At 36.2% G+C, this 16,401-nt stretch overlaps 1 protein-coding gene across 6 annotated transcripts in view; it reads right to left on the bottom strand.

Moving 5' to 3' along the window:
* Positions 1-2,764: 2,764 nt before the first annotated feature.
* Shaw (Shaker cognate w) overlaps positions 2,765-16,401 on the bottom strand; it is a 97,889-nt gene continuing 84,252 nt past the window's right edge. For 4 of the 6 annotated variants that reach the window (XM_089740124.1, XM_089740125.1, XM_089740123.1 and 1 more), the window contains one exon: positions 2,765-14,463. In XM_089740124.1, coding sequence (XP_089596250.1) covers positions 14,066-14,463 — 398 coding nt within the window. In that variant the 3' untranslated portion in view covers positions 2,765-14,065. Of the gene's footprint in view, positions 14,464-14,815; positions 15,296-16,401 lie in introns of all 6 variants that reach the window. The other 2 variants (XR_016325742.1, XR_016325743.1) reach the window with 2 other exon arrangements.

Genomic DNA, 16,401 nt, shown 5'->3' with positions numbered 1-16,401 from the left:
GTACCTAGCCGCGCGGACTCACAAGAGGTCCTTCTACCAGTAATTACGCAAATTATTATTTTGCGGGTTTCATTTTTATTACACGATGTTATTCCTTCACCGTGGAAGTCAATCGTGAACATTTGTGGAGTACGTATTTCATTAGAAAAATTGGTAACCGCCTGCGGGATTCGAACACCGGTACATCGCTTCAACACGAATGCACCAGACGTCTTATCTTTTTTTTAGGCCACGATGACTTCAGAAGATCTATTATAGATATTATATTATATATCTATACTATTATAGATCAGCGTTTAGTTTTTAATCGTCGATATGTTATTTTCTTTATTTAATTAATAATTTTGAGGTCGTGCGCCCCTTGTAACCACACGCCCCTAGGCACGTGCCTAGTTTGCCTTACGGATAATCTGCCTCTGGGTGCCAGGGTGTGTGTTTCTTATTTTATTCTAAAATTATTTATTGTTTCTATGAATGGTGTGTTTTCCTGTCATCGAGGACAATGAAAATGTCAAGAAAGATATATATACTCGGATCTCTCTCTTTAATTATAGCGTCCTTGGTTTTAAAACTAGATTCAACGTTGTTCGCCAAGTGATAACATAATGCTACTTTTTTCTGCCATATTGCGTTCGGAAATTTCTCTGTGGGACCGCCGTAATTTTTTTTTTCCCTACCTATGCTGATAGCCTTGAGAGGCTATTTCAGCTTCACCCTAACGTGTGTAGGTGAGCTTGCGGGGCTCAAACCGGAGCGTTGCTATCCCTGGCTCTAGCAAGAGCAGTGCGTGGCAGAATCTACCACCGGATCGGAAAGGCGACCCATTGACAAGATCTGGTGAGAAACTCAGTGGGCTGTGTCTATGGGATAATTTGTTCGTCGAGCCCTTCATCGCAAGCGACGGATTCGACGAGGACGGTGACCGGTGCTTGTGGTGCTTAGAAGCACTGTTAATGGATCAGGAGGATCCGTAATGACGTGCTTTGAGTGACGTCGACGGTTTACCATTCGGTCTATAGGATCGTGTATGTAGTTTCCAGCGGCCACGACAAGAGGGTTCTCATGTCGTGCCGCCTTCTCAAAGTGGCGCAGCGATGCCGACTGTAGATACTTACTGACGGAGTCGAGCTCCAGGTTATCGCGGAGGTCCACGTTCCTCAGGAACCATGGCGCTCCGACGGCTATCCTGCAGAATCGGGATTGACTAACCTGAAGGGGTTTCAAGTTGGTGCGGGCCGCGTGAGCGAACACTACGCTTGCATACGTCATGACGGGACGTATGCAAGCTTTGTAGAGAGTTACCTTATTACGGAGGGACAGTTTGCTTCATCTGCAAAGCATAGGGTAGAGTCGTCCTAGTATAAAGGCGGCACGGTCGCGTACCGTTTTAATGTGGGGACGGAGTGTCATTCCTCTGTCGAGGGTGACGCTTAGGTATTTGACCTTCGAGTAATAATACCCACGGTATGGGCTGGCCAAAGAGAGTGATGGTAAATTGAGACTTATACTTAAAGTATTTTTTTTATTGGCCTTGTAGGCCTTATTAGTACCTGATGGTTAGTTTCTACCGTCGCCCATTGATGTCAGCAATGTCAGGGTCAGGGTAACCACTAGTTTCGCGAATTAATACATTAAAATTATTATTCCAATCAGAACACATAACCAAATCGATGCCAAATTTCGTAGGGTATCAAATAAAACACATATTAAATTCACATGTTTAATGAACAATATTTCAAGTAACTCGTCATTGTATTGTTCAAAATTGTATATATATATATATATTATATGTATATTATATTAATCCAACATGTTTCATCAAGCCCTGTTTTTATTCAACGTAAGCCTTACAACTAATTTCTTCACGAGCTTAGACATTTTCCAAAGGAACACAGCTTAACAAATATTTGTAATAAAGATTCTTTAAAAACAAGATTTTCCTGATTCTGAAAAATCTTACGTATGAAACGCACCTTTAAGATATACATATAAAACCTGTAAAAGTATGTAATACAATAAATAGCTTAAAGTTGAAATTGATTTATTTCCTAAGACGGGTAGATGAGTGAGAGATTGAGCTTGAGAAGAGATTGAGGCGTCAATTCAATGACCATCGATTTGAGATTGTTTCGAGGCAGAAATAGGATTAAACACGAAACTCAATCAGAATTTTTTTTATTGCCTAGATAGGTGGACGAGCTCACAGCCCGCCTGGTGTTAAGTGGTTATTGGAGCCCATAGACAACTACAACGTAAATGCGCCACCCACCTTGAGATATAAGTTCTAAGGTCTCAGTATAGTTACAACGGCTGCCCCACCCTTCAAACCGATACGCATTACTGCTTCATGGTAGAAATAGGCAGGGTGGTGGTACCTACCCGTGCAGACTCACAAGAGGTCCTACCATCAGTAGTTACGCAAATTATAATTTTGCGGGTTTCATATTTATTACACGATTTATTACACGCATTCGCTTATGACTATCCTTTTTAATTATTAATACACATCCAATGTTCAATGCTGGCTGACAATGTCTTATGCTATTTGATGTATTGACTTTCAATGAAGAAGAACTTGGAGTCACGTGATGACGAATGGTCACCGTCGGTGTCGGGCATCAGCCCAAACGCAGCCTATCTAGCGTATTTTTGGGCGGGCGGAACTGAGACGCCAATGCTACTAATAAAAAAAGGGTGCGTGTACTTATGTACGCGCGTAAGAAGTTATACTTTATTTTTATTAATTTTTTTTTTTTTATTGAAATTTTAGCCAATTTGAAAAAAAATCGATTAAACAACATCCTCAAACACGCATATTGGACATCTTTTTTCATGACATCGTATAAATTCGGTAATTCTCGGTACGGTTCGGAAAGTTCACCTGCGGCTATATTCAGACTCGCCAAGTTACGTCGGTCGTATTGTAATGAGCGATTTAGTGGGCAATTTAATTCTGTTAATTTTGTGTCACGGTGCGCGCGCATCGTAAAATTTTACTCTCATCAATTTTTCATAACGCGCCTAAAGAAGTATAACTTCAAAACAAATGACAATAACCGACGTTTTACAAGATTTCAAATGTTTCAAAGTGAACAATGCCTTTAGTCTTTTCCCGTGTTAAGCAAACGTTCAATAGAATGTTTTCAGTTTCCTTTTAATACAAAGTACGAGCGATGGGCAGCCACTGAGAAAACTTCGTTGAAACACGAAGAGAAAGTTTAAAATTGAATTTTTTCCATTTTGAATAAGCAATTAAAACTTCCTACGGCTCGATATTTAAAGGGTGATTTTGTAGTCATGAAGTAAGTTTTTTGAACGTGGCAACTACGACGATACATGTAATTTCCAAAAATACTGACTTATGACGTCACATATTAGCCACTGGAGTACCGGTAATGTGTTAAAATTAAAACAGGTCAAGACTGGTTGTTGCAGTGTTCATAAATCAAATTGTTATTATATTACATAATCTGGCTAGAAGATCTGCATTACAAGAGTTTATTAACAGAGAAGATATGAGAACGCAATCGCGGCTAATAGCACTGTTCATTTTGCCTCAGTATTTGCATGTAATATGTTCCTCTGGTTTTTAAATTGCTTTTCCCAATACATTATCTGGTGCACAGTGTGTGGTGTAGCGTCCATAGATATGATCGTCATGCTTAACGAAGCAATCGTGAATTCCAGTTTGAAGTTTTAGGTATGTCAATTAAATTTTGGCGGGAACGCGAGGAACGAAGTCATTTTTATAAAACGGCAACTTTGGCTACGAAAAAAGCCTATTGCCATACTGAAAAAAGAAAGATGAAAAAAAGTCAATTGACAATTGAGTCGACTATTTATCAAAGCCGGCAATGTGACTTTTGGACAATTATTGGTAAATCAGAAAAACGAATTATTGACTTTGTATTCCATTGGCAGTCACAAAGCTCTTCTGAACGACATCTTAGATAAATAACAGGTTAAGTATTAACCTTTATTTAATGCAGGTTTTGAACCGTATTCTTTGAAGGAGACGATTATATTCAAATCAATCTGTATTGACATATCAATAACATTTTTTTGTCCAAATGCACAGATTGCCACCTTTGATAATAGACGACTCAATTTAAACATAATTAATCAACTCAACTTTAAGTTTTCGAAATAGTATACAGGTAATTCATATAACGGCCGTGTTCCTAAATGGAAAATAGTCTATAAAATACTAATATTAAATAAACTTAAACGATTAGTGCGCTTTTTAATTAAAAAAAATATTTACAAGTAAAGGTATTTCTTAAATAAATCGTGACAAATGGATGAGTTTGCAGGATTTTTTATGATGCAAATCTTTTGCTGATTATACACAGTATGTTTTCAATATTGCAAATAAATCTATTAAAAAGAGTTGATGCTACTCACAATGTTATTTTTGCAAAACCCATAGAAGTTAAACTTCTTCTTGATACGAGAATAAAAGCGAATAAAAGATAGTTTTATGGCTTTTTCTTGTGCTCATTTTACTACATATGTCTGTAGTATTCATCTCTCTACATTGAATCCCATACCAGGATAAGGATCCCAATAATTTTTTTATGGCTTTTAGACATGTTATGTTGTATAAATAAAATAGTATATTTCCCTAATTCCGAAGATCCAAATCAAAAATAACATTTTTCCTAGGTGTTTTAGGGTTTCAAAAAATAATAATAACTAATTGTAAATGTTGCTCATTGAATCGCGGTAAATAATTCATAATATCCTTTACCGTGTTGTGGGATATTGTGTTCCAGGCCATAATTTTAAATTTCTCACGCAAAAACTTAGAGGCCGCAATGTATTAACCACAAGACTAACAGGGCAATGACTTCATTCAAAGAAAGATAGTTGTTTGTTTGTACATTGCGTTACGTTAGTACGACGTGTTGTATGTCTGCACCAGGGTAGGTACCATTACCATGTTTATTTCTACCGCAAATCAATCGTGCATTTCAGGGTTGGAACATACATTATACTATCAAATTGGGTTATGCACCTCTTGTCAGACACCTCAGATGAATGGAGGATTATATATTTTTTATAACTGTTTCCGATAACTACTTAATATCCGGTGGGATTCAAGTATTAAAAATGAATCCGGGACAGAAAACTCTATTCGCCATTTCGCTGTAAAGTAAGTTGCTAATAAGCCGTAAAACTGTCTTTTCACTTGGTTCGACTTCTTTGACTTATTTCTGTTTAAAAAGTGATCTAAAATGTGTGAATTCGGTTTTCCGATTAGAACTATTGATTTTGTGAGTATAAATGAACGTAATGAACACAGCATCGCCGTTATTTGTACCATTAATAATACTAATCTATGGTATAGCTTGCTCACTCTAACTCTGACATGCCCCACCCTCCATCCCCAGTGGAGGGCGGAAGTCCGGCGATTTCCACGTGACCAAAAAAAAAAGGTATAGCTTGACAATATTCTGGCCATTTGATTGGAAATCCATTTTAAATTTTTATGTGTTTGTAGCGTACTCCGACGTGCCTACTTATGCTTGTATGTTTGTTGATTTACTCAATTCATTGTCGTTTCTTCGTTTTATGTATTCTTTTTATATCCCTTATACAAGTTTTGTGATGTATTTTATATTAAAATCTAGGATATTTAAAAGTTTTAGGTCGCGAACGAATTTCGTTACGAATGTTGAATCGAAGGCCCCGGGGCTTAAAGCGCTGTAATCATGAATTATTTGAAAGGGCAACGGACCAACGGTCCATTGCTATATTTATTCAACAAGAAATTCGGACCTTATATACTTCGGTCAAAGTTCAAAGTTTAGTAGACAATAGCAATTGTTCTCGTTACATTACCAATGCATGTGTGTATTACGAGATTGTGGTCGAGGAGCTGCGGAAGTCCTGTGTAAATAAGAAAGATATTGCCTTTTGTTTCATTCGTGACCCGTTCGTGTATATATTGTGTAGACATAGTCTATTAGATGAGTGCTCTAAGTAATTGTTTGAGATCATCTCTTTTTACGATACCAACGACCAGCATTAGAGCATATTTCATCTATACTATCTGGAACCACTGTGCTCATCCAAAGTCTGTTACCAGATATCTTTTGTGGTAAGAACCATTCAGCTTTGGAATGAGCCCTCCAAAACAATGTTTTCCGAGAGCTATAACATGTTCTGCTGCAAACAAAGTTTGTAAGAGTTCACAGCGGTAGGCAACTGTGCTCATACAAAATCTGTTACCAGAGATCTTTTGTGCTAAGAACTATTCAGCTTTGGAATGAGTCCTCTAAAACAGTGTTTTCCGAGCGCTATAATATGTCTTGCTGCAAGCAAAGTTTGTGAGAGTTCACAGCGGTAGGCAGCGGTTTGGTTGTGCCCCTGGTTTAACTGACGTCCGTGAGCGATGGTGACTGTTAACAATTAGATGGGTCATCCCCCTCCTTGCGTCGATAATCCGCAATGCTGAAGGTCGTGGCCTTCTCTAACACTTTCTCCTGTATTATCCTGCGCCATTCCTGTAAATCCTTGGCTGTCTAGATAGCAACTTAGACTGGAGTATTGAGAGTGGAACTTATCTGGTCTGACCAGCATATTGGACTTCTGCCTCAGGTAGTTCTTAAAATTTGCTCCTCTTGTCTTCTTGGCTTTCTAACTCTGCCTTAAAGGACTATAAAGAAAATGGTCTGCAACTCTGATGAAGTTCTCGATGCAGAAAAGAAATGCTTTGGCTAATTCCGAAACGAATAGGAACGAATAAATTAGCAACAATTTAGATCAGACTTCCGCTCCGGTATAAATTTCGGCGTAAGTAAAAATTCTATTGCTTAAATTATATTTTCTGGAGTTTTTTTTTTTTTTTCGGACCTTAGGTGAGAACCTTGTGAGGCTATTTCAGCGTAACCTTAACTAGTAGGTGAGCTCACGGAGCTCAAACCTGATGACGTTGCTAACACGAACCCTAGCAAGAGCCGTGCTTCACAGAATCTACCACCGGATCGGAAACGCGACCCTCTGAGAAGATCCGGCGAGAAACTCAGTGGAAGTGGTGAAGATGTTTTTGCTGAGTTTTGAGTTTGTGCAAGCTTTGCTTGTAAAGGTCGTTAACGCGATTCAGATTTTTGATTACATATATTGCGCTAGTGACCTAGTTATTAAAATAATAATAAAAAATGTAACTTAAATTAGATTGTTAATAAAGGCTATCTTAATCATAATACGTCACTTTGAATTTTACTGAATTAATATTTTGTGTTTATATTTTCTTGTACAACAGATTTTTAATCTTAAAGTAAATTTGTAAAACACTTTTCAAAATAACATTTGTAACAACCATGCTGTGTCCATTTTATTGCGTCAACCTTATTGTTATCACGCGGTAATTATTCACACAGCTTAGATCACGAATAAAATTTGAATTTGGGTTCGGCCATGAAAATAATAATAATAATATGTTATAATGAATATTAAATTTATAACGATATATAACAAGGTCCCAAAAGTCAGACATATTATTTGTTTGTATATTATAGCTTGGAAATGATTAAAATGCATTTTAAGGTTCATCTACATTACAATCAATTCTAATACACGTATGTACATATCTTATTTTTATTGTGAATTTTCTTCTGAGCACAAGAAAACAGAAATTATTTCAAATTATTTCGATTATGGCAACAGCACGGAAGTCAGAATAAAAGTGGATCAGTAGTACAATCTATCTCTCTCATTCGTTCACGCCTTAAAATAGTAACGTTATGGAATCATGGTTTAAGTTTTTTTTTATTTTGTATAAAACAAATCTTATACCTTTAAACGAGCAATTCTTGTATATATATAATCTGAATCTCGGAAACGGCTCCAGCGATTTTCATAAAATTTAGTGTACAGGGGATATCGGAGGCGATAAATCGATCTAGCTACGATTTATTTTCAGAAAATTTTGTTTTATTCGTGATTTCTATAATCAACTCTTCCCGACATCTATTGGCGAATAATAAAACTATTTATCTTAATTGAGGGCAACTAACCGCTTTAAAGACACAACAAGATGGCGTTATCAAAAAAAAAAACCGAATAAAGCTCGGTCGTCATGTAGTGTTTTATAAAATGATAGAAAAGTAGATTTTCCTCAGTTTTCGCTAATTCAAACTGCTTTTGCGATTTGATATTGCGTTCTTTGAATTGTTTTTAAATCGGCTTAGACGGGACTGCGACTCAAGTGTTTGTGATCAGAAGCGATTTACAAATTTTAAGTAACAATGTCTAAGTAAATTTTAATATTAAATCAGAAATGATGTAATGTAGATTAACCTTAAAACTGCCAGAGCTAAACCCTTCCTAGATAACCACCTCGTCACATATAAATAAACATTATAGCGCTTTAAAGCTTAAAGCAGACGCTGCGAAACAGCTTGTTTCTTTACAAATACGTATGTTATACCGGTAGTTTTCCAATGACAGCACAAGAGCGCATTATGCGGCATAATGCTCAACGTTGAATGTTCCAACTACAGCAACGCTTCGCACAATCGAGCACTCTCAATAGTACTGCTCTCGCGTGATACTCGCAATCGGTATCAACTCAGTGACAGAAAATTGACAAGTGTTTTTTCTTTAAGTTGGCATTGATCGAAATTTTGTTTATATTATCGTCAGTAATATTATTTAATGTTGAAAAAAATTGTAAGGCTTTCGTTTCGTCGTAGTTTCTTAGAAATAATCAATGTTAATTAAAACTGTGCTAACTTAGCGCACTCTGCTGATGCATTTGAATACTAATTCACGTTCCAATTAAGCTTCAGCATAATTCGGCATTGTGCGTCACTGAGTCGCATTATGCTCTGTAATTGAAAAACTACCATAGTGATGTTATTTAAGGAAACACGATGGTCGCTATGTGACAGCAGGTTTCATAGGAAATCAAGCTCGGGACAGTCAGCTTTATCAGCCGACTACTATTTTAGTGCTAAGCGTTATTTGTTGCTAGGCAACGTTATAAATATAGGACTTAAAACACAATATGCGTAAGTAGAATAACAATAAAGCAATTAAAAAACGTGACATATATTTTTTTTTGTTATAATGAGACGAAATTTCTAAGCTTTTTAAATAGCGTGGTATTGTAGAAACAGGGTTTTTGAGGAGAGCAGTGTTACGCAGTGGGGGGTTCGGAGCAGAATAAAAAAGTTAGGTTCCCGTGGCTTGTGACGCAGAAGTTAATGAAAATTGCTCATCTTATCTTAATCTTTATATATATATCTTTCTTCTGTGCGTGTGTTTGTCACTGAACTCCTAAGCGGCTGGACCGATTTTAATGAAATTTTCTGAGTACCTTCAGGTGGATTCGAGAATGGCTTAGATTTACAAATCAGCCCGGCAGATGGCGCTGCAGTCGGTAACTAGGTTATTTATCTTTCCTAGAAATAATTTATGTGGCAAAACAACGTTTGCCGAGCCAGCTAGTAGTACTGTATTCACCGTTTTTAAGCAAGCAAAAATTATAAGTGGCGTAATTACTGGTGGTATGGCGTCTTTTGCAACCCACAAGTAGGCACCACCACTGTCTAACACTGTCCATTCCTGCCGTGAAACAGCAATCCGTTTCGGTTTGAAGAACGGGGCAGCTTTTGTGCTATAAAACTAAGACCTAGAACTCATATCTCAAGGTGAATTAGGGCATTTACGTTGTTGATGTCCATGGGCACCAGATGAACTTTTTTTTTTGCCTTTGTAGGCAGACGAGCGTACGGCCCACCTGATGGTAAGTGGTTACCGTCGCCCATGGACTTCAGCAATGCCAGGAGCAGAGCCAAGCCGCTGCCTACTGCTAGAACTTTGAACACACCCATCCGTCTGAGCAATGAAAAAACCTAATGTCGTTTATTTTCAATACTGCACACCCCATTTAAAGTTATACCTTTATGACGTCATCACTTTAAATTGTGTAGGTATAACAAAAACTGGAGCAGCGCGGAATGACCGAAGCCACAATAATTAATGTCGTTTTAAACGGATTTGTGTTTCGGTGTATTTTAATTAAAAGTAAAGCATTCCGACGACGAGAAAGACCGCCACGAATACAGGATTATTGTGTAACGACAATCCCGCAATTATCAGACATGAATTTTAAATGGCGACGCGGCTTAATAAATACGGAATATTAAATTCGGTAATCGAATCGGCCATATCTTAGTAGTGGATTTTAGAAAGAAAAACAACGTGTTTAAATTGGATATTGTCAGTTTTCTATACTCTATACTAATATTATAAAGAGGAAAGATTTGTTTGTTTGTTTGTTTCGAATAGGCTCCGAAACTACTGGACCGATTTGAAAAATTCTTTTTCCATTAGAAGCCGACATTGTCCCTGATGAACATAGGCTACTTTTTTTATTTATTTTTTTAATTTTAATTTTTTGATTTCATGTGTGTTTTAATGTTTCCGAAGCGAAGTGAGGGCGGGTCGCTAGTAATAATATTATAAAGAGGAAAGATTTGTTTGTTTGTTTGTTTCGAATAGGCTCCGAAACTACTGGACCGATTTGAAAAATTATTTTTCCATTAGAAGCCGACATTGTCCCTGATGAACATAGGCTACTTTTTTTTTATTTTTTTTTATTTTTTTTATTTTTGGTTTCATGTGTGTTTTAATGTTTCCGAAGCGAAGCGAGGGCGGGTCGCTAGTGTTATTATAAAGATTAACAGAGAACGTTTGGTGACTTTGGGTAAAGCGATTTTTCTGCTAGCACTCATATTAAGGAACGGCGATATTACTCGCGTAAGTCGTATATTGAGCTTGCACGGGTAGATACCAATACCTATTTCTGACGCGACCTTCTCACCGGTTTGAAGGGTTGGAACAGCCGCCATACTGGACTCCGGTAACTGCTAAACACCAGGTGAGCCGTATTTGCCAATCTAATATTGAAATAAACTTGAACTAATCGATTTCATCCAATTTCACCGGAGTAGAGTTCATCCATACTACCTGGAGCCACTGCGGTCATCCACAGTGCGTTTCCAGAGATCTTTTTTGCCACGTACCATCCGGCTATGGAATGAGCTCCCCTCCACGGTGTTTCCCGAGCGCTATGACATGTCCTTCTTCAAACGAGGCTTGCGGAGAGTATTAAGCGGTAGGCAGCGGCTTGGCTCTGCCCTTTGCATTGCTGAAGTCCATGGGCGATGGTAACCACTCACCATCAGGTGGGCCGTATGCTCGTCTGCCTAGAAAGGCAATAAAAAAAAAAAATCAAATAATTTAATCTCGATCGATTCATATTCAATTCTTTTCTTCACTATGGAATCATATTGTTGTTGATAAACCACTTGTTTGCTACCGAATGCATCTTTCTTTAGGACCCGACGGTATTGTTTAGAAAATGTGACTGATTTTGAAGACTATCTATTTCCGCCGTGACGAAATTATGCGCGAATGGGAAAGCTGTTATGTTATCTCTCTCTCACTCGTTTTGGCTTCAGAAAAATAATAGAAAAATGGCGGGCTAGATGGAATAATCTTTTTACTTTTCTGTTTTTAAAATGTCTATTTAATAATATCCAAACTAGTCAGACACAGAACAAACAAAGTGATTTTACTGCAAATTTTTACTTTGAAAGTATGAAAGAAGTTTTCGCCGAACTATTGCAATACTTTTCAATGTTCGACCTTATGTTTAAAGATGGTAGCGTCTGAACTCATGTATCTGAACTTCTCTACGAACTTTTCTGCTCAAAGAGGCCCTGTCCTAACATTACCATATGACTGAACAATATTTTATTAAGCTAAATATTTCGTCCCATTAAAAATATTCACTCCGAGAAAGAACTTTGAAAATTCGATAACTCCATTCGATATTTAAGTCTCAAACTAAACATTGAATCGGTTTACGTAAGAAAAAAAAAAAACAATTCATTGTTTAGCTATTAATTACTGATTTACTTTTCTTGATAAATATATTATGCAATTATTATTTACATTTACAATTAAATAACATCAAGATTTATAGAAAGTGCTGTTGATATGTTGTACGGTGATTCGTTTGAAAGTTTTTTTTTTTTTAATTTATTTTAAATATATTGTTTAATTAATAATATATTTTGTTTATTAGTTAATAAGATATAACTGTAGATATATAAAATCGTTTTATTCTAATTGTACACAAGTATATACAGGCTTATAATATGATAGTATTTATTTGATGTGTGTGCGTTAAGTTCTTTTTAACTGAGATGTATTTTTTTTAATGAATTTCGTTTTTCAATGTTGTTCAGCCTGCGATCGGATGAGATTTTAGCGTTTACAAAGACAATTTTTGTCACGTACCTTGGGTTCTTCTTGTCTAACTGTATTTGTAAAATTCTTGGCGATAGATACAGGACTGACCGGGCTTTGTTAATGTCTGCGTATAACGATGACTGCCTTCAATGGTTGAAAATGAATTCAATTAAATTGAAACACCGATGTTTCAATTTAATTGAATTTAAATTTAGTAGAATTTGAATTTAAAGTTTAAATACTCCACTGATGGACTCGTTGAGGGACTTTTTGGCGGGAACGCGAGGAGTGAAGTTGTGTGATTTGTTTTATTTTGTCTATTTAGTGTTTCTTCGGGTTTAAATGTGTAATAATGGTGGTTTATTAACTGTTTAATATCTGTGAAAGTGCACAAAAGTGGGAAAATGAAACAAAGCCGCTGGACGTAGCTTTTTGGGTCCATAATATCATTTTTCATAAAAATATGAACAACATAAATTAAAATAAGACATGACTTAAAGGTCTCAGTTACCAGGTCATAAAATCTCTCAAAAAAAATGGACTCGTTGATATTAAAAACTCGTTAAAGACCAAACGCACACAAATCAAACAATAATCACATCTCTCACTAGTGGACTGTTAATGTTTAACTACTAACACGAATATACTGGTCAATAATGATAATTATGTATATCAAGCTGGATTAGTACTGGAACATGCTCTGGCTTTTATTATCTGGTATTTTGGGCTTTTCTCGTATGCTGGGATCAAATTCATACATACAGTAGTTAATTTGAATATAGTCTTTATTATTAATTTACAATTATGTTAATATTAGCTTTAATTTATTGGGTAATAAATAGGGTGTGAGATGTAAACATTTTTAAGAATAATAAACGGGATGTAGCTCACGATTTTAAATGTAGATTAGGACACGTGCTAAATCTTTGTCAAAATAAATCAAAGATATGAAAAGTATTTTTTGGATTATTGAGGAAGGCTTTTTTTAAGCTAATATTAATTCTTCAAGCTTAAGGATCGCATAGCATATTCTGATTAGCAGTTGGACAGAAGGTTTAAGGTCCTTGCGAAGCTACATTATCACAAAAAAAAATCTAGGTATATAGTAAATAGTCCATTAAATAATAGCATTTTCATGGTATTTAATTATTTATTTTCAAATCTTGAAAGTCTTAGTATGCATCCAATAGTGTACAACCCATTAGTTTTTTCTGTATTATTTTTTCCTTGCCTTTTATTATAAGTCTGTCTTAAAACTATTTTTGTTCACATTCCGATGTAGTTAGAAGATATTATAAATTTATAAATCGTTAACGTCTCGGAAATTTAGGGAAAGTTGTCATTGCTTTTGTATCTACACGATATCAAAATGCAGATTTCCTGTTTCTAAATGCATGTGTGTGATTCCTTAAAAGAGCATGTTCCAATAACAATCCAAAACTTAAAATCTAATTGTGATAGGCATATTATGATTAATTTATGATGTGTTTTATAAAAACATTTATCGTAAAGTGCTTTAAACACTTAGCTACATATATTATTATTAATTCTATCACGGCCTTCAATGCACTTATATGACAAAATCTAGGTATTAATAGTATCGGAGATTCGAGATCATCTTTTTATTAAATACTTTTCACCTCATGATCATTCGTCTCCGATACTATTTGCATACATTAGTATAGCACGACACATAGACATTTCAGCAACATAGTCCCTTCGAATAAAGGAAGAATTTACTATAGTTTTTCATTTCCTTAGTTATTATTGGTCACATCTTACCATTAATGTAATGTTATGTTGATGCCGATGATTTTCTTTTTTCAATTTTCGTTTCGGTTCTTAATTTAGTCTCGTCTAGAGACTCGTTCTTGTGTTCACGTAACAACGGAGTCCTGGCGTCTGATTTGTCCTCCATCTTTTCCAAATAGTTTTCGTTTTTGTAGATGTTCACGCGAATGGTGTTGTCGCTATCGACGGAGTCCTCTCTGCTCGACGACTTGCTGTCATTTTCGTTGTTGACCTCCTCGACTTTGTCGTTATGGAAGGCCATGTTGTCGAAGCACTGAACTGGGACGATGTTAACTGATTTCATCATGGGCAGAGCTATGGCCAGTGCCGGTGACATGTCCCGGGGGCTCGGCGTTAATCGAGTGGTAACTGAGAGATCCATTCCGGGCATTAGAGTTGCAACTGTTGGTGATAAACACGATTTTAATTGTTTTTATTAATGAAATATATAACTTGACGTCGACATGCAAATAGTGTGTTAATAGATTTAAAAAAAAAAACTGGATTTAGTATCAGATCACAAAAACAGAAAGTTTTAGTTTTTAATCTGAATTCAATGAAAGTACTGATTGTTTAAAAGGAAATAAAAATACTGAGCAATACAAAACAACAGTCCACAGTAAGACAAATGACACAACATCCAAAGTGCTGACGTACACATTCTTTACACTTCACATTAAAAATGCAAAAAATGAGAACTGATATATTAACATGATTAAAGTCAATGTTAGTTTCGTGTATAGCAAAAGTGTACCGCTGTAGTTGTCTGTTTTATTGATACTTCATTTGTAGGTTTACTGTTTTGAAAATTGATCGATGTGATGTAATTGCCTGCAAAGAAATCAGAAGAAATTCACTAAAAACTCATCGACAGTGACACGGAAACAAACGCAAATAATAAAACAATTCGAGGCGTTCACCACTATTCTACGACGAAGCTAGGCTGATTCAAATAGGTATATACGTGTAACCGGACCTTTGTTCCATCCGCGATGAATGGGGGACCCTATTTGATGGCTCCGTGTGCTTGAAGACGTGCAAATGATGATGATTAGTTAGTGATGACTAAGGTAGCATTCCTGTAAGCAAATCCGTATGTGCAGGCGAAATACAAAGCCCGTTCGTTCACCCCAACGGCGTCTTTGTGTTGCTTTCTAAAGCATGTTTAAATTTTTTCTTTTGCAGTTGTTTGGTGTTGTTTGGATCATAGCTTCAAGCTCGCTACGATCACCATCTGTGGAGGATTACATTGCATAAGCTACAGTTAGTATTGTGAGTTCATGTTTAACATTTGTTACTTGGATCAAGATATTTTCTGTTTTTGCTTGAGTTATTCTTCATTTTCATTACTTCGGATCACGGTTTTTCAGCTGACTGTTTTAGTTTTGCTTTGTGTCTTGGGAAGAGTGGATGGTCCCTCACAGGGAGGTCTCTAATGTAGTGGATTGATCAAATCAGGACTACAGTGGGAGGCCCTTTAAATGAGTGCAGCAGAAAAGAATTGAGCGACGCGTTAAAACTGCCTCCTCCAAGACTACGAAACGATCAGCCACTCTGTTGAGAGTGAAGGAAAAAGTTTTGCTTTGTCTTTGAGATAGTTTTAAAATCACCCTATTAATGGACAAAAATAGTTTTGATTTTTTTAAACATCTGTTTTAGTTTGGTAAACAGCATCATATGGAATAATAATGTATTTAACGCACTTTATCTCGACATGTATGACCGTCAAAATAGTAAGTGGCCACTATCACCATAGGTGTCGAAATCATCAAAGATACTCGTATTTTAAAACCACTGCGTACCAAGAATAGTACCTGCCACAGAAAAGCCTGTCTGTATTGAGAAGAACTAATTGCTCATTAGCTTAGCTCATTTGAACAAAGATATGATAATGTGGTGGTAGCACTCAAAAATACCCTGGAGAGAACTTCTTTTCTAATGCAATAATCGTCTTCAAGTATATCCGTGAAATTGTAAATAAACTTGAGGGTGGTGATATTTTCAAATAATTTCTCAAATGGACCGGAGAACTCATGGATTTCTTCAGCAAAAATAAAGACAGAGAAAAAGGAGGTATGTTCGTAGACTCGAAAGTTCCAATTTTAGGGGGATCAGCTCAGTAGGATCCGGATTATAGGCAGTTCGCACAAGTATATTTTGTGAGGATTTAAATGGACTCGTCTTTCATACCTAACGGCTTGACAGAAATTGTATCACCAGTAAATGTAACTAAAGCAATATAAAGCAAAACAGTTTCACATTATATTAAGTATTGAAAAAAGATTATACTTTTACTATTGTATAGTTTTATAAAGATTAAATACTGCTACAGAAAATATC

Source organism: Bombyx mandarina, chromosome 03 (genome assembly GCF_030267445.1).
Source record: "Bombyx mandarina strain Sakado chromosome 03, ASM3026744v2".
NCBI lineage: Eukaryota > Metazoa > Arthropoda > Insecta > Lepidoptera > Bombycidae > Bombyx > Bombyx mandarina.
The sequence above is the reverse complement of the archived record's forward strand: the minus strand, read 5'-3'. Positions and strand labels throughout refer to the sequence as shown.